Source organism: Solanum lycopersicum, chromosome 8 (genome assembly GCF_036512215.1).
Source record: "Solanum lycopersicum chromosome 8, SLM_r2.1".
NCBI lineage: Eukaryota > Viridiplantae > Streptophyta > Magnoliopsida > Solanales > Solanaceae > Solanum > Solanum lycopersicum.
In genome coordinates this window covers 28,947,649-28,966,125 of record NC_090807.1, presented here as the reverse complement: position 1 = coordinate 28,966,125, position 18,477 = coordinate 28,947,649, and the positions used below count along the sequence as shown (strand labels likewise).

The following is an 18,477-nucleotide window of genomic DNA, read 5'->3' as shown; positions in this document are numbered from 1 at the left end:
CACATGTTTATAAAGTTACTTTGTACTTTAATCGAATAAAGTTTTTATTAAAAGTTTAGAAAATAACTTGTATAACTAATAAAATTGAGAAACTTGAATGTTTTCTGAATAGAAATAAGGGGCATATTTTTTTGCGAAAATAAAAATATTGTCTAAAGAATCTTATGAGAATAAGGTTCTATCACAAATTTAATTTATTCGAATTAGAATTCAAGTAGAAAAAACAATTACATTTAATAACCTATATCTGAACCTTTCAAATTCAATCCTCCACTAAGTGCAAACAAATGAAGCGAAACACTTATACGAAAAAAGAAATTATATGTTCACTGTTTAGCACAATATAAGTAACAACCCACCAAACAAATAGCTAAAGTTGAGAAGGATAAAACAAATTTGAGTATTTCAAGACTATTTTCTTGGCCAATGATCAAAAAGAAAATATTGGGTGTACAAAATCAAACTGAAAATCGAGTCAATTTGAAAAAAATCGACTAGGTGTTTGGTTTGATTTTTTTTTTTTTAAAAAAAAATCTGACATTAGATCTGTTATTTTACAATTTATTTTATACATAAAAATATTTACTTTGATATAGTTTTAAAAAATTTCTTATACTACCTCATAGTTTTATCTTTTAATATATTATTTCAAGTTTAAAACATAGAATTCGAAATGATCCAATAAAATTTTAGTTCATAGATGTTGATAATTATAATAAAATGTAAATCAAAATTAAATTAATACTAATGCAAAAAAAAAATTAATTCAACACTAAGAATGACAATAATATTGAATATTTATTTTTTAGTTTTACATTGGTTTAGATAATTAAAATGCATAATCTAATTTTAATTTTCCTCAAATATTTAGTAATGTAACTAATACTTATTAAACTTGTTTTAGCGTGATTTAGTACTTTAAATTATGATCCTTTTCATTATAACTTTACAATATTTATTTTATATGATGATTTCATTATTATTTTTAATTGAATATTTTTGTGTCATCAATACTCATCTCATATTTTATGTTATTTTTTTTATGAAATACACACCTTAGATAATTGTATTTTGATTGGACTAAAAAAATATCTGAAGCACAAGTTAATTATATGTTTGTATGCAAACTTTACCGAAAAAATCCAGAAATTTGAAAAAACATCCAGGTTTTTTATTTGGTTTGGTCTAAGTTCAAAAATTTGACTCAATGTTTTGATTTGGTATTTGAAAACTCAAACAAACCAAAGTTAAAACACAAAAAAAAAAATTAAATTTTACTAGTTCAATTTGATTTATAAATTTAAAAATTTTATACAAATAATTTGATTTAATATTTAAAAACCCGAATCAACCCATCATGTACACCCTTGCTACTCCCTCCATTTAAAATTTAAAAAGCATCAAAGAAAATGCCATTTTAAATTGAAGTAGAAGAAATAAATAAGAAAAACAAATTGAAATGGAAGAGCGATAGTAGAGGTACAGTATGGTCACATGGGTCGAACTAGCACATCGTACTTGTTTTCCTATAATGGCTGAAAATGAACTACTATTTTGGAAGGTACATCAAATATTCATTTTGGCACACGGTAGGAAGTGTCTCACCCAAGCACATTCGATGGAAAGATGTAATTAAAAAACTTACATAAGGAAATAGTAGTAACAAAATAACTAATGCAACTTGCTTCTAACACTATGTTATGAACCATATCATGCAAGCAACAGAAAAAACTAGTAACTTGTCATGGAGATGCTAGGAAAAGCTCGAGTCCATCCAAAATGTTTAAGTGTATTCCCCCTCACAAGTTTTACTGCAAAGTTGGTGATAAATATAACTGTCACTTCTCCAGATTCCTTGAGCCACGGGAAGCCCAGGAACGAAATGCCGTGAGTGATTGCAGAAAGACAATACCCTTCATACAAGGTGTACTACAACTCAATTCATCAGCACCACAATTTCCAAGAGTCCTATGAAACACATCGAAATCCAAATGGCCCTGAGCTCTCCACAGCTTGTTTAATGCTAGGAAATCGATCAGCCCACGATGAATATGCTATACCAAATTTAGACAATACAAACAGAATCATTCTCAACCTTTCCAAAGTAATGAAAAGAGAGTAAAACATTGAAATATTAGGCCTTATTTTTTCCCCCTAAAATTCAGGCATCCAAATAATAAAATGTGCATTAACATTTAGATGTTTGGATTTGAACACATTTGAGATGTGTTTTGAACATTCAAGTATGTGAAACTTGTCTTCATTTCAAAATTAATAAAATATAAATTCTTCATTTCAAACTAATAAATATAAAATTTAGTAATACACTAAACTAATCTAATATTAACCATATCAACAAAAAAATCAAAACTTATATGGAGGTTGATGATGGAGATGGCCTGCGGTGATGGTTGCGGGTGTCAATTGAGGATGATGGTGGTCATGGCTTGTAGCAATCGGTGATGGTGGCTAGCAGTAGTAGTTAATGACGGTGGTAGTTGTTGATGGCAATTGATAATTGTAGAAGATAATAGTTTTAGCTAAGGGTGGTGGTGAATGGCAAGGTGATTGACAATATATATAGATAGTTGATAGTGCTATATGGAAATGGTAGTGGTGGTAGTGGTGATAAATATAAATAGTAGCTAGTTGTGGTGACAACCAACAATGGGTGATCGGTTGCATAGTGGAGGTGGACAAAGACGTATCCGGATTTTAGAGTATGACAGAACTTTACACCATCATTTGGTCCGATTCCATAAAATCGTCGTCACAAAAAAAGGTGTTATTCAATTTATACTTTGTCTTAACAAATTTCATATTCTAAAAGTGATCATTAAAAGCATTATTATCCAAAAATATTTACTTCACAAATTAATAAAAAAAATACTGAAGGAAAAGATAATAAGAAAGAAATGATAAGAAACTAGGAGAACTGTGCCCAATAGTCGTAAAATTGTTGCTTAAATGCAGAAACAGAAGTCCGGAGGTTTTTGTTTTTCTTTTTAATTTAAAAGGGACTTCTGAAATGTAAAGAATAAAGTTAAACATGAAAAGAAAGAAATGACAAAAAAACGATCAGTAAATCAGGAACCAAAAAGGAAGAGAAAAAAAATTGAAACTGGAAGAATGAACCAAAAAGAAAAGAAAGAAATGACAAAAAGAGAAAAGGACTGGAAAAAAAAAAGAAAAGAAAGAGAAACATAACAGAAAGAAGTATAGCTATGTAACCAAAAAGGAGGGGAAAACAGAGAAAAAAGAAACACGGTTACAACAGCAAAGGTACCAAAAAAAGAAAATGAAGAAAAGGAAAGAAAAAGAGAATTAAAAAAGACAGACTTAAAAAACAATATGGCCAGAAGGATTCGATCACAAGACCTGGTATGAACTGGTGCACAATGTCACCAACGGGCCAAGGTGCACTCTTGTGCCTGGGTTCCCACATTGGGTTCACATGAACCTGTGGCCCTCCGTGAAAATCTGCCCCTGGATTGTGGATGGTGATAGTTGATAATGGTGAACCGCCGTAATAACATCATTAGCGATAAAGGTAAATGGAGTGGCGGTGAACTGACATCTTTGTACAATACTTATTTAGACAGGATTAGACCCAAAATACAATCTGATCTGATGACAGAGATTTGATTTATTAACATTTAGACCTTCATGAAGTAAAGCAAATGACACAACAGAATTACGAACCTGCGGTAATTATCTGAAAAAGATCTACTTCAGCTTTAGCATCATCGGATATCAAGTCCTGAGTGCAGTCAGAACAAGAATTTGTCAACTGGAGGATCAAAAACACAGCTAAAGATTATTTCTTTGGAATGTTTATTTTCTCATGTCATTTTAAATGGGTGAAGGGGAGGGTGCGCAAGAACGGATGATGAAATTGCTTATGAGTAATCCCAAACTATGAAAAAGCAATCAGTCAATTCAGGCAACAACAAAACAGCTGAAGCATAAGCCAGTGATTACCTGACCACACATCACAAAGCTTCGTCTAATGAGCTTTGACAGATTACCAACATCGCCACTAATGAAGTCTGGATGATTTAGAAGAGCTTCCTCTGACGTCAAATCGAGTATAAGCGAACAGATACTTGATGCCATCATGATAATAGATGCATCATCCATACCCTCTGGAAGCAAATATATAAATTTAAGCAACCTTAGGAAAGCAACTAAAAACCAACTTAAGTGAAAGATAGTTGACACAGTATGTCTCAAGAGACAGAAGCCGAGCATCTACCACCTCTAGTTCAATTTGTTAGTATCAGTAATTTATAGATACAAAAATGTGCTATATTCTTGGTGGTCACAAATAACTGCAAAATTAGTGATGACATGGAGGAACAGTATGTTACTCAAGAACGGGTCTTCTTTATTTACATAAATATATTTCAATTGATAATAACACGCTCTGGAATTATTGGCAAATAAAGTCGGAAATTCACCCAGAAGATTATGAAGCCAGAATTTCATTAAGGTTCATCTGACATCCCTACAAAATATCATTATCGATGTTTATTTCTTAAAGTGCCAATTCTCTTCTGGGAATAACGACATCATTATTATTAGCTCTTTACTTTTTAAATTGAAGGACTGCTTATAGGTATTATTTTTGCTTTGTTGTTTATTAAAATATTTTATTTTGTTTGTGCATAATTTTTATATTCTTCTGAAACCTTGTGCTTCACTTCTTTCTTTGAGAAAGAATGCCTTTGTTTCTTTTTTCTGTCTCGTGTTCTCAAAAACAATGATTACACTTAGGCAACTCTTACTCAATCAAGGGATCGTCCAAGCTTGAAGATATAGTCCCACTAAGCAACTCATACCCCTCGTCCTCTTTCCTCTACAAAACACCACATTCTGGTCTCTTTACTCAATCCTCTCCATCGTCGTCCTGTTACTCTACTTATCTAGAATCCCTCTACCCAGCTCAGAATCTACAAATCGTCCCAGTAATGTTGAACACATGCATCACACGGAAACAGGAAAATTGGAAAATAAATTTCAACAAGCTCTACCTCCCTTGCCTTTGATATTTACTTATTGTGCTCATGTGTGATCAACAAAAAAGAGCTTCACAATCTTACATATTGGAGGGACAGCCGGATAGCTGAGATTTAAGACTTGAAGCATCAGAAGTTCCTTTGATGGAAACAGCAATGAACCACCGCTAAACAGAAACCTTCCCTAGCTTGAGGAAGTAGGAGACTAGAGTAAGGAATTATGATGCCTTATGCACCTCTTTGATACTTCTATTTTCAGATACAACTGTCATTATGTCCAGAGTCATCTACAGTTAGATGGCAGAAGGAGAAGTAAAGATCATCTTCTGGAGAGATTAAGGTTCCCCATTTCTGCTATAGCTCTCTAGACATTTTGGTCACATTCTTTTCTAAAAGTTAATTTAAGAATATTTTTTATCCTGTTTAAGACTTCCCATGTCATCATTGTTTCTTTTTGAATTGAATAATTATTGGCTGACACTTTCTTTGATCTGGTAATGAGGAATACTGTACTTGTGTTTTGAAGTCCACACAAACATTAGTGCTCTAGATAGTAGATATTTTCATCGGTTTTGTTAAAAACAGATGAATTTGTGTCATCTATATGTGATATGGATTAGGATCCCCTAATGATTAATTTACTTCTTCGCAGTTGGCACACAATTTACCTTTTTTCTGGACAAGAAGACACCAATTAATTGGAAATCCAGCTCTCTAGCTGACTACAAAGCATAATCTTTCTAAGCTTGAGCAGGGCTTTTCAGTCATTACTTGTCAAATAATGACTGATAAAGAAATGAATCTTGAGCGTAACTCAACCCTAAAAGCTAGCTCAGAGGATTGTCCAAGTCTCCAAGACCATACAAGGAGACCAAGGACCCTAATGCCCACCAATATGGGACTCAATAACCCCCCCCCCCCCCCCAAAAAAAAAAAAAAAAAGGCCTAGGACTGGACATCCAGAGCGTAGACAATATAAAATGGGGGCTCAACCTCGAACAAAATAATGAATCGGGTTGGGCCTAACTCTAATACCATGATAAAGAAATGAATCTTGGACCTAACTCAACCCAAAAGCTAGCTCATGAGGAAGAATAGCCCAAGACCATATAAGAAGATCAAGGACCCTAATGCCCACTGATGTCGGAATCAACAATGACTTGTGTGCCAAAAACCTGACCAAAGTGTTGATTTGGACAAGCAAAACATATACCAATTCATTGTAAATCCAGCTTTCTAGTAAACTAGAGAGCATTATCTTTCTACAACTGAGTAAGGCTTTCTATTACTTGGTCATGACTTATATCCCAAAGACCTAACCCAAGTGTTGAATTAAATTAAAATGGTTATTTAGCTTGCTATGTTACTTTTAATATCAATTGTTTGGTTTAGTTTCATTTCGGGGAAAAAATCTGTACAGAAGTGAGAAGTGACTTCCTGATAAAAAAAAGAAGTGAAGTATTATGTATTTAAAATAATGTAAAAAGAAAAAAGAAAGAAAAGGTACTTTTAAGTTTTAGCAGTTCTGATATATTCTGTTGCCAAAATCTGGGAGATAAACTTGTTTAGATTGGTGTACCCTTGAAATGAGCCCTTAGAATGGGTTGTTCCTTTATAAAAAAGAAAAGAAGGAACTCAATTTCCCAACTGGAAAAGTTGGTGGAGGTCTAATGGAATTTGAGTAAGTGGTGAATGTTATGGTAAAATAAATTGAGGCTCTCATGCACTAATTTCGAGGTAGTCACTTGGTTCGCCTTTTGGATCTCTAACTACCTTTCCCGGTGGTATTCGACTGCTGGAGTTTCTCAATCCTCTTTTTCTTTTTCTTTTTAAGCCTTCTATTAATCATGGATAATCGTATTTATTTTAGATCTGGGGGGGAGTCCTTTGACGTAATTGAGTCATCGTCTTTATTTAAGAGAGAAATGGTATGAATGGATTGAGAGCTCTTCTAGGCTTTACACCAGAAATGACGCTAAGCAATGAGGCTCTACTCTGGTTGTCACGGAGAGTTAGAAAGGAATCTAACTTCAAGGGCTGGGTTTACAAGCCATGGAGAAGCAGAGACAAGGATATGTCTTTGTTCTGCTCCATGAAATTCAACAAATTTGGTTGGTTTATTTCAGTTATTGCGGCTACAGGGGCCTCCAGAGCAGTTATTATAGTGCCAGAGAATGCTTTTAATGAGGGTTGGTTAACCTTGGTTTCAAAACTGGAAAGCTTCGTTAATAGGGGAACCTCCTTTTCTGCCTTTCTATCTGTACTTCTCATCCGTAGGAGCAAGTAATGGAACAATTATGAGCTTACTGGAAAACGAAAAATTGAGCATAAAAAATATGGAGAATGAGTTATGTTTAAGCAACAGAAATTCAATAATTAAATGCCAAAGGGACAAGAGAAAACAGGCTGGTTAGAGAAGAAATGACTTTAAAGAAGCTCTGAATGCACCCTAATGGTCTCAGGAGGAGAATGTAGGGGAGAAAGAGGAGGTATCCATGGGAACAAGATCATCACACACACACTGAAAATCTTCTGATGAGGATGTGTTGTTTGCAACAAATTTAAAAGTGATGAAAAATAAATTGTAATAAAAAATGAAACATGAACATAGATTTATTAATAAATACTAAAGGGCACAAAATTGTTCTTCCCTTGATTCTTCTCTCTTAACATTTCTCCGTGATTCAAAGGTCAATCGAGGCGTATTTCTCGAACTTGGATGATATGGACTTTGATCTCCACGAAAGGATTTGTGGATCTTCTTAAATGATTTGATTATCAAAAAGACTTTGGCATATCTTCTCTCTTTATGAATATCCCAAAAATTGACGAGATATTCGAGAATCTCTTAAAGGGAATATAATACCCATCGTATAGGCATAAGCTAGAGTTTAGGATAGAATATCGTCCGAGTATTATAACAGAAATCGAATACATCTTGTGAAGTCTCAAAACCTATTGTGAAATCCCACAAAATTTCAATGTCTACAAAAGCCCACTACTTCAATGTTTGTCCGAGTGTATACTTGATGAAAAGACGAGACTTGAAAAGCCCATATAAATGGAGTTTCCACCTTGCAGTTTTGTGGTTTCAGATATGCATAGATATCCATATTTGATTTGTGAGAAAAGAGATGAAGGACAAATTTGATCCCATTAGAAAAATTCTTGAATCAAACAAATTAAGATGCTATTTATGTTGGCACTCAAAAAATATTTGGAACTATGTGACTATTTGCACATATAATGTCAAAGAGACCCTTTTCCCGCTTTTAACAAATTCGACATACATTGGTTCAAATCATATTAAGCAACAGTAAGTCATTAACCGACTTCAAGCAGCATCTTAATATTACCAATTTTGAGAGACTTTGAGCATTCTTTTATCTAATCTATAATTAACGCAAAATGTACTGCAGCTAGGGACAGGGCCATTTAAAGGTTAACACCTCTTCGCTAAAAGCTGACGGGTATCAAACTAGCAATTGCTCATCTTTTTGGATGATGCTACAGGCAGGAAATATGAAAGAAAAGAAACCAAGAAACTTCAACAGTTGAAATAAGGAGATCAGGCTCGGCAAGTGCAACAATCTGAGTAAGAGATATTACCCGCCCAGCGTGACAATGCTACCAAAAGTCTGATAAAACTAGGATCATCTGAGGGAAATTTGATTTGTTCCTGCTGTTCATGAGAAGGCATGATTGCCGATTACATGTCACAAATAAAACTAACTCACCAATTAAGGTACTGCAGGACAGCATGAAAACTACCTTTAGAAGAAGATTCAAAATTGTATCACAAGCCAAGAATATAGAACCATTATCCTCAGACGTAAAATTGTTTTGGTCAATCAAAGCAATGAGGTAACCAACAACCTGCAAATTAAATACATTCCCTCAGAAAATCAAGAGACAAAAAGGGACATATTCATGGCCTGCAAGCTATCATACAAATTTTGGTTCATAGAGACTGTGAATATCGTTGTATTGATCTCAGAAATTAGAACAAAAGTGAGACTCACTTCTCTAAATGCACCCGAGGAAGCTAAAATTTTACATCCTCCAGTCTCGAGAGTTATTTGACACAGCATTGGAAGTAAAAAACAGATGGAATAAAAAGGACTGCCATTTGAAACCATGTCAGAAATACCATGTCAGCTGCAAATCAAGAGATTAAGGGAAATATTTGCGCTTGAAAAAAACAGTAACAGAAATGCTAAACCTCAATTCATCTTCCCCTTCAATTGAAAGAATATAACCTAGGAGTTCTATAACCTTATCTTTACATGCATCTGGTGCTTCTGCAAGGTAGCTGAAAGAACAAAAGACATTCAATGCTTATAAAAGTTCCCCTCATGGAATCAAATCTATAGGAATAGGAATCTATGATACTTCTTGACGATTCTTTTGTTACGCAGAACTGCAGTACAGGACAGAAGATTGGCACGGATACAAGACCTCTACTACCTTACCTCTCCTAATTCCTTCACATGTCCGGAGCATATTATTAAGATCCCAAGGTAGTTGTCTAACTGATCCACAATCTTCCTCTGTCTCATCTATCTTTTCATTTTATGCTGTTTCTTTACAGATGTTATAGAGCTTTATAGTGTAGTATTCGAATTCTTAAAGGTTTGTACTAGTGACACCAGGTTTTGGGAAGAGTTTGGATGGATTTTCCACCTTGTTATGAGTTTTTAGGAAAAAGATCATATTATGACTAGTGTTTAACAGGCAAGGGCGTGAGGCAGGGCATTTTATGCAGTATGGGTGGGGCGTAAGCCCCGAGACACGGGGCGTAAGTTCCATGGATTTACGGGGTGTAATCTCAATGATGTTACAAATAAAATTTAATAAATAACTGATAATATAGAAAAAGACATTATGATTATTATTTGAGAAAGGTATTAATCATCAATAATATCAAAAAAAAATTATAATTAATATTTGAGAAACATCATTGAACCAAAGATTAAAAGAAATATATGATTTAAAGCAACAAGGTAAAAAAAAAAAAAATTAATGTCAGGCCGTGTTAGCATGACTGGACACATTCTAAATATCTGTACATATCTATGTTATAACTCTAAATATTTGTGTTAGGGGTGTCAAATTGGCTGATTGAGTTGAAATTGGAAATATTACAATAGGTGGAATAGAAATCGGGTTGATCTTGACCTGCCTAAGTTTACTTTGGGCTCAAATGGGTTGGGCTCAAATGGGCTAAAAAACGGGTTGGGTCTTGATCCACCCAATTTGACCCGATTAATCTTAATAATTTAACATATTGATATTTAACTTTTATAATCACAATTTGAATTTCAACTCAATAATTTTTTGTTAAAAAAGTAACAAATAGATAGGTAAATCATAAAAGATGTTAAATATATAATAATTCATACCTTCAATATAGGAACATATCTTAATAAAAAGTTTTAAAACGGGTTGACATTGGAGATTGAATTGGGCTCAATTGAGAATACTTTTCAAATGGATCAAAACTTGAATGGGTTGACATTGAACCCAATTTAAATTATCTTGAGCCCAGCCCTTGAAATTCTGGGCGGGTTACCTATGTTTGGGTTCATTTTTGACACCCCTAATTTGTGTAATGATGATAGGAGATAGATAGCATAGAAGATCATCCCCTTTCATCTGTCCATACCTTCCGATTACTCGCACTGCTGCTAGAAGATCATCCCCTTTCATCTGTCCATGCTCCTGTGAAGAATCATCATTGCATGAGCAGACTTGCTATAATTGTTTTCCTATGTACTGATGGACAATAGTACCTTAGCATCTCGTATATAGTCCAAAACAACACCAATTGTCTCATTGAGCCCAGAAATGATTTTTGTGAAAGTGCTCTCACTGATAATAGCATTGGCAGTTGACTCTGCAAATGATTTTCATTAAATAATCAGCTCATAAGTCACCTCCTAACACCTCTCTTTACTGATCAAGAAATAACAGCAAAGCATAACATGCAAATGAAACACACCCTCTGTCCCAGAGCAGGCTTCCTATTTGACAATAAAGGGTAGTGCAACTGGAGATGACCTTAGTTTTCAAAATTTTAACTATTACAGCATAAATCATGTTATATGTTAATCTTCTCAGTAATATTTTTCTGAAAAGTATCAAAAATATAAGAAATGTTTTTGTACCACAAATATTGTCACATACCTTCTCCACCAAAACTAGAAATAAGTTTAATTATTTTTTCAACCAAAGAGAAGGCTACACCAAGATTCCTCTGCTTCACAAGAATGTTCTCTCTATTCGAGGATGCGTTGGAGGCTTCATATTTTAAGTATGCCAGATCATTTAGAAGAACAGCAATTTCAACCCTTGACGACTCCAAAATAAGCAGAATGCACCTAAAAAATGCAGACACTTACTGCTTTCCGCGTCCAAACTCAAAAGAAAAGCCAGGAATGAAGCAAGTTAAAGCAAGAGAAGTACAAAATTCAACACCATGAAATTCTGCTTTACCTGTCAGCAGGCAGGGAAACCTGAGAACCAGTTAAGTTCATCTCCCCATTAAGCCACCGTTCACCAACAATTGATATGACACACTCGGTCAGAACAAGAGCATGAAGTTTATGTGAAGGTGCTGCATAGAAATGACGAGAAAGGAGAATTACAAAAAAAAAAAAAAAGCACAAAACACAGAAGGACCTCAAAGCAACTTAATATTGACCAAAAACATGCACAATTTCACTGAAATGGAAAATGCCCGACTTAGGAAACATGCGACAGTCATTACTGACGCGATTATATACCATTGAGAAGGCGGATGGAAAGTTGACACAACAGTTAACAAGAATATCAGTTATGCACTCCCCAGCTACAACAATTCAACCAATATTTTCTCTAAAAGTATAGAGCAACGTCGAATAGAAGGGACAACAAAACAAATGAAAATGAAAGTTAACCTTATAATAGTAGGGCCTACTCATTAAGCACATTTTGGCCTTAAACATTGACAGATGGTTTATTAGTCCAGTTGATCCCAAAATACAACTCTGCATAACTAATACAACAGTAGGTTCATAACATAAATCTTTGTTACTGACACATGTGTTTAATAAATAATACAACTTCTAGTTTCGACAATATCTACTTTGCTTATATATAATTTCAACAATTTCTATAATAGCTAACTCAGTTAAAACTTTCCAAAACAAAAATTAATAAAATCATAATTGTCAACATCTCAAGAAAAATTACACAGATTGGTCATCATGTCAATGATAAAAAGAAATTGATTATAAATATATGATCAACTACTTCATTTGACATTTTAAGAATCCATACGAATAAACTTTAAATTATCTAAGAAAAAAAATTGAGTAAACGTAATCTTATATTCACAAATAACTCATCAACAAAAGATAATGAGGAACATTTTACAATTCACACATGGTGTGTGCACTTTCCACAGTGAAGACTACTCAACAAAAAACTTTACAAGTTACCTATGAAGTCAACTATGTCTACAGTATCCCCTACCACTTCCTGTTTACACCAAAAATAAAGTAAACTAAGGCATTTGATTTTAATCTTCTGGCTGTTGATCCCTTTGCCTTCAAGATTTATAAGAAAATTATTAACCAAATTGAAGCCTATTCACAATAGTTGTTTTCATATATTCTATCAAGACATCCTTGCTTCTATGTAAGTTACTCGGACTCGGGTGCGGGTTTCCAATCCAATGATCTAAGTTTTAAGATTGGGGGATATGGATCCATGTATTGATAAGGGTACGGGAATTTGCCTATAAATAATTAAAATATCTAAAAATAGTTATAAAACCTAAATTATGAGATATTATGTGGAGAACTTGAGGAGAAATATTGTAAGGAGATCAAAAGAAAAGAGGTGGTATAGAAACGTCTATATTAAAGGTAGGGAAAAGGGTCAAAAATACCCCTTAACTTTGGTTTATTAGTTAATTATGCCCTCGCCGTTAAAATGAAGTTATTTTTGCCTCTGTCGTTACTAATTTCATCATTTATGCCCCTCTGTTGATGGAAATATCCATATTGACTTAAATTAACCCGAATCCTTTTAAATAACCCATTCTCCTTTGAAATCCATGCCCGACCCGTCTAAAAACCTGACCCAATAAATATTTTACCTGTTTTTTACCCATTCTTTCAAGATATCTCAAATCCCCCAATAAACATTTAACCCGTTTAACCAATTTCATTCGTTGTTAACCAGTCCAAGGTCCGTTATTGATAATATCTCATCACGCCTACAAGATCTTCCTCGGTAGTCTTTGAAATTTTTTGTATGGGGTTGGTTTACTTTTTGTTGAAACACTTAAAGATGCTCCAATTTTTAGGTACATGAAGAAGATCTGTTTTTGGGTTTTTTTTTTTTTTTGATCTTCTGAAGTATAAAGCTTGGATCTTTTAGTGTTTTTCACACTTCTTATCTTGTTTCAAAATTAAGAAGAAATGTATGACATGTTGAGAAATACTTGGATTTTTTTTAAAAAAAAATAGTTAGTGGTGAAAGATGAGTAAGGAAGTGTATTTTTAGTAGTTTATTGGGAGCTCTGAAATCTAAAAATACAAGTTGTCTAGTGTCGTTTTAGTTTGGTAAATTGGTCTTCTCTTTTAGTATTACCAAGAAAAGGATACTTCAAGACATTCTCATTTTGATCAGAGCTTTCAAGAAGAAAAATTCTAAAAAAAAGTTGAATTGTTGTGAAGACAAAAGGGTAGAAAAAGCAGTGAAGCTTATTTGTTATCTTTCATAAAGGGGCATTTCAGTTTGTCTGTTTTAGAAAAATGCTTCCTACAAGTATGGTAAGTCGGTGTTGGATAACGGAAAGTATGCTTGGTATACACCTGAGCAGGTTGAAGTTCTTGAGAGGCTTTTCGATGGGTAAGAAAAACGGGTAAAATATTTATTGGGTCAGGTTTTTAGACGGGTCGGGTATGGATTTAAAAGGAGAATGGGTTATTTAAAAGAATTCGGGTTAATTTAAGTCAATATGGATATTTCCGTCAACAGAGGGGCATAAATGATGAAATTAGTAACGGCAGGGGCAAAAATAACTTCATTTTAACGGCGAGGGCATAATTAACTAATAAACCAAAGTTAAGGGGTAATTTTGACCCTTTTACCTTCTTAAAGGTATTCCATTTTCTCCAATTTCACCTTAGTTTTTGTAGTTGATTACAGAAATCATCAATGTCCAGACTTTCCGCATTGATTTTGGTCAAAGCACCCAAAATTGGTTGACCAAATCGGACACAAATCCCACACCCAAACACATGTCATGTCAACACAAGTGCGGCACAAAAGGTGAAGGGTCCGAGCAACTTAGGCTTCTACAGAACAGACTACAATCAAATCCCTTTTATGGTGGATTTAATATAGTCATAATCCATAAAGAGAGGATCTATACACTTCAACCAAAACATGACTAGTTTCGATCCAAAAACCAAGCAAGAAATCCATTTAAAGTAGCTTAGGCAACTTTAGAAATGATCATTTGCTTCCATGTGTTCTATTATTACCTAAACCCATATTGATTCCAAGAGATTGTATTTTTTTTTATGAAACTTTAGCCCACATGATTTTGGATCTAACTCATCCTGTCTTAGCAACTTCAATCATCACAATTTTACACCTATGAAAACTGCAATACGTAAGACATGGTCAAATCATCGCACGCGACCTACTCTCGTTCATCCTCTATGTGACTAGTGACTACTAGCACCTTCTGTCTGATATGATAATTATGATCTTCACTAATCTCTCTGAGTACAATTTATCTCAGCATCAGCATTTCTACGAAACTCATCTTATAGATGTGCTAGACCTCTACATTCACTCACATATTCTCTGAAAGTAAGAAAAATCATTTTCACAGGAGATAATGAAAAATATTTTTACTATATTTGAAGCTGAAGAATTTATGCAAAAAAGACGAAGAAATATATTTATACATTAATGTTAACATACCAACTCGATTTTGCAAGATCGCCAGAATACCAATCCACAAATTTGTCGACCAAACATCATTTTCCACTAAGCGAAGAGCATCATATACAGGTGCCTGTAAATTGTGCGTAACGGTCAATGAGATTCCAAACAATAGAGACATGAAAAAGGAGCGTACATGGGGTTCAAGGAAAACACAGAACTTATGACTGAATGCAAAATAAAATGTATCAAACCTTCTTCAATAGGTCAACTACATACTGTCAAAGATCACTAAGAGCATATCCCAGTAAGTAGGAATGCGCTACATCAATCAATTTATCTATCAATTTTAACTCTACAGTCTACATATACAACCATACATTTTGATTGGCTTTTTCGGCTATATTCTTTTACAATTCTATTCCTAAGGATATACAAACATTTCTAAGACATTCATTTCAAAAGCTTTTTTAATATGAATGATAAATACAAATATTATGAACATCTCTAGACATTATGAAGAAAAAAGCTAGAGAAGCTGCCAGATCGAGAAGGGACTCCTAGTAAATATGGTACTGATAATGACAAATGAATCAGTCAATTGGCATCCAAAACAAGGATAATCATAAAACAGAAGATTTTGAAAAAATTTAATATAGTTGCTAGTGTGCCAGTAAGGATACATGACTAGATTACACCAGAAGTACAGATACATGTGCTTAATATAAAGTAACTAACATACAGAATATCTGTTGGACAGGATAGTTGATAGGAGGTGAAGCGCTTCAAATTTCAGTGCATTCTGTAGAACAGCAAACTGCTTTGCCACTGCACACACCTACCACAAACATATACAACATAGAAATTTAGTGCACGACAATTTGTGTAGAAAGATATACATGAAAACACACAGTATGCCGTAAATTCAGCATCCAACAACTGCACCAAAAGGCTTATCAGAGGGACTCAGTTCTGGTAGACTCACCACCAGTGACAGGTCAGTTGGATGCTCAGAATAAACATTTTCCGAGGGTAGCTTAATGACAATGATTTGCACAAGTCTCAGAGCAAGTTCAATCATATGAGAACCTGAAAACAATTCAAAAATAAAGAAGGATTCAGAAACAAAATCAGGTTAAATCTATGTAGAGACAATGGAAAGCTTGAAGCAAAAAGGTGCCACTGTGATCCATAGAAAAGTAACATGTTTCCAATGATCAAACTAAATACCATCGGGTAGAATCATCATTTGTGAAGCTAGCACATTCAAGCCACCAGATTTGTACAAGGTTTGAACCCCTTCTTCACTCGCCGTTGAGACCAAAAACAAATACTCATAGCAGTCTTCAATTATAGGTGATCCTGCTCTGGAAGAGTAAACAAAAATGCTATGGTTACACATTTTGAAGGAGAATGGAGAAGTCAAATGTACTTGTAATCCAGCAAACTGGATCACCTGAGCTCTCCGGCACAGTAGAAAACTACTTCAGATAAACTACAGAACTGGAATTTCCAATGAAAGATTCAGCAGAAAACATACTCTCTGGATATTGCCTCTAGAATGAGAGGAATCTTATTAATCATTTCTTCAGAAGCTGCAATCTGGGGAACTCTACAAAATGCTGCAAGAACTGTGATCGACAATTGCAAGTAGGCATCACGATTATCGCTACTCCCGACATCACTTCCTTTCCCTATTCCTACAAGGAAGAAATTTCAGATTAAAAATTCCAACCAATCAATAAATCACAACTCAATCCCAAAAGAGCAACTTGAACACTCTAATTGGGATGGCACACAGGTACATAATTTACGGTAAATGAACCCTAAATACAAATTTGAGGATGGAGTGGAAGCAACCTTGCATTCTAGCTTTGGGCGAAAAGGGAATAAGAAAGACAACTTGACTACAGTTGTAAAGAAATGAGCATTGATAATGAAATTGTGAACACTTAACTAGCAACTTAAAATTCGGTGAAGAAAAAGAGCGTTTACCGGTTCGAAGAAGTCGGTGTAGGAATTGAGGTCCTAGGGCATCGTAAATCTTGCGAATGGCTGTATGGTCATCTTTATTGCAAAATTTGGTAACAACAAGTAGACCGGCTAACCTCTGTTCATCCCTTTCTCCTCTGAATAGCTTCAAACAATCATCTAATGAAGGTTGTAGTTGAGAACTACTACTACTACTTGAAGCGTGTTCTTCCTGAAATTGTGATTAAACAAAAAGTGTCAAACCAACCCAATAAAGATAGCTTCGCGAAGGGAAGTAAAAAGATATACCATTGAAGAGGCAGAGCATTAGTTGCAGAGCGAGTGGGGAAGGAAGACAAATAGCGAATTTTCTGGAGGGAATGTTTTACAATGTCACCGATGCTTCCAGGGGAAACAAATATGAGAGAGAGAGAGAAACACAAGTTAAAATACCATTTTGATATTACTTTTTCTGAAAAAATACTGAAAAGAAATTTTCATACCCATAAAAAGTTGAAAGGATAAATACTTCATATGAAAAGTTTAAGTTACTTGACAATCTAATAATACTATAGTTTCATATTAAATTCAATGGCGATATTATTGGTTCAATCAAAATATTAAGTTTACCAAATCATAAATTATGTAACTTATTTTTTTATAAATGATATAATAATAATAATAATAAATAATAAAAATACATTTATGATAAATCATGGTGAGAGAAATATTTGTATTATATTCTAGCATAGTAAAGCACAAAATTCAAAAATTAGAAATATAAATCTTTTTCAATATTTAATGTTCGTATGGACACTCATCTAATGTAATTTGTTTCTCATAAAATTCATTAATATTAACTCTCACTCTTGTAGAGCCATTGCGAGAAGAGAGAATTAAGTTGCTATAGTGCAACATTACGGTTGAGATTACATTTTTACCATAAAAAATATAGTAGTTAAACACATAAAGTAAAATGAGATGTAAAAAAATAAGTCATGATATCATTTAGCGACTTGGTGTGATACTTACTTGATCCAATTATATAGAGATAATAAGGTTTCAAAATAAATGGGTGGTGAAATAAGTCTTAAATATTGGATGTAGGTGACAATTATGATTAATGATTAAGGGTTGTGAAGTTGCTCCCAAGTTTATAAGTTGACAGTTTGGTGCACTGAATTAAATGAAGGGTAAAAGGGTAATTTCACAATACCTAATTTAACCAACCTTTATGAAAATAAAATGAGGGGTAAAAGGGTAAATTGACTAAATCAAACCTAATTTAACCAATTTTGGTGGAAAATATCGAGCCAAAAGGGAAAATAAAAGTTTTTCCCCCGCCCCCAGTCGTCGTATTCGTCCTCTTCTTCTTTTTCTTTAGCTCTTGTCTTTGCTTACTTGCTTGCCTTTCTTCTTGTTTTCTTCATCTTCTTCTTTTTCTTTTTTTCGTATATTGTGGGTCTTCGCTGCTAGTGTTTGTGCTTTCTTCTTCTTGAATCAGGTTTACCAAATATGTAACTAGTGGATCAAATTTCGT

At 34.0% G+C, this 18,477-nt stretch overlaps 1 protein-coding gene across 16 annotated transcripts; it reads right to left on the bottom strand.

Moving 5' to 3' along the window:
- Positions 1 to 1,495: 1,495 nt before the first annotated feature.
- LOC101260748 (uncharacterized) lies at positions 1,496 to 17,442 on the bottom strand. 16 transcript variants are annotated; one of them, XM_010326560.4, is made up of 18 exons: positions 17,247 to 17,442; positions 16,962 to 17,169; positions 16,507 to 16,666; positions 16,197 to 16,333; positions 15,952 to 16,055; positions 15,709 to 15,804; positions 15,006 to 15,099; positions 11,514 to 11,634; positions 11,205 to 11,398; positions 10,811 to 10,914; positions 10,684 to 10,739; positions 9,241 to 9,330; positions 9,041 to 9,140; positions 8,790 to 8,894; positions 8,628 to 8,700; positions 3,982 to 4,145; positions 3,703 to 3,760; positions 1,496 to 2,054 (listed from the first exon to the last, which is right to left on the bottom strand). In XM_010326560.4, the coding sequence occupies exons 1-18, from the start codon at positions 17,247 to 17,249 to the stop codon at positions 1,969 to 1,971; spliced, it is 1,953 nt and encodes a 650-aa protein (XP_010324862.1). In that variant the 5' UTR covers positions 17,250 to 17,442; the 3' UTR covers positions 1,496 to 1,968. The 16 variants fall into 16 exon arrangements, with proteins under 16 accessions (XP_010324862.1, XP_010324861.1, XP_069144319.1 ...); XM_010326559.4 differs by having other exon boundaries at positions 3,703 to 3,790; positions 17,247 to 17,419; XM_069288218.1 differs by having other exon boundaries at positions 3,703 to 3,790; positions 8,628 to 8,697; positions 17,247 to 17,419.
- Positions 17,443 to 18,477: the final 1,035 nt, after the last annotated feature.

What these genes read in the sequence shown, in the direction of transcription:
- LOC101260748 (XM_010326554.4), bottom strand. An exon ending in CAACTGACCTGTCACTGGTG is followed by an intron (nt 15,805 to 15,951) that starts GTGAGTCTACCA and finishes TGTTTGTGGTAG; the next exon opens with GTGTGTGCAGTGGCAAAGCA. An exon ending in GAAGGGGAAGATGAATTGAG is followed by an intron (nt 9,141 to 9,240) that starts GTTTAGCATTTC and finishes TTCAAATGGCAG; the next exon opens with TCCTTTTTATTCCATCTGTT.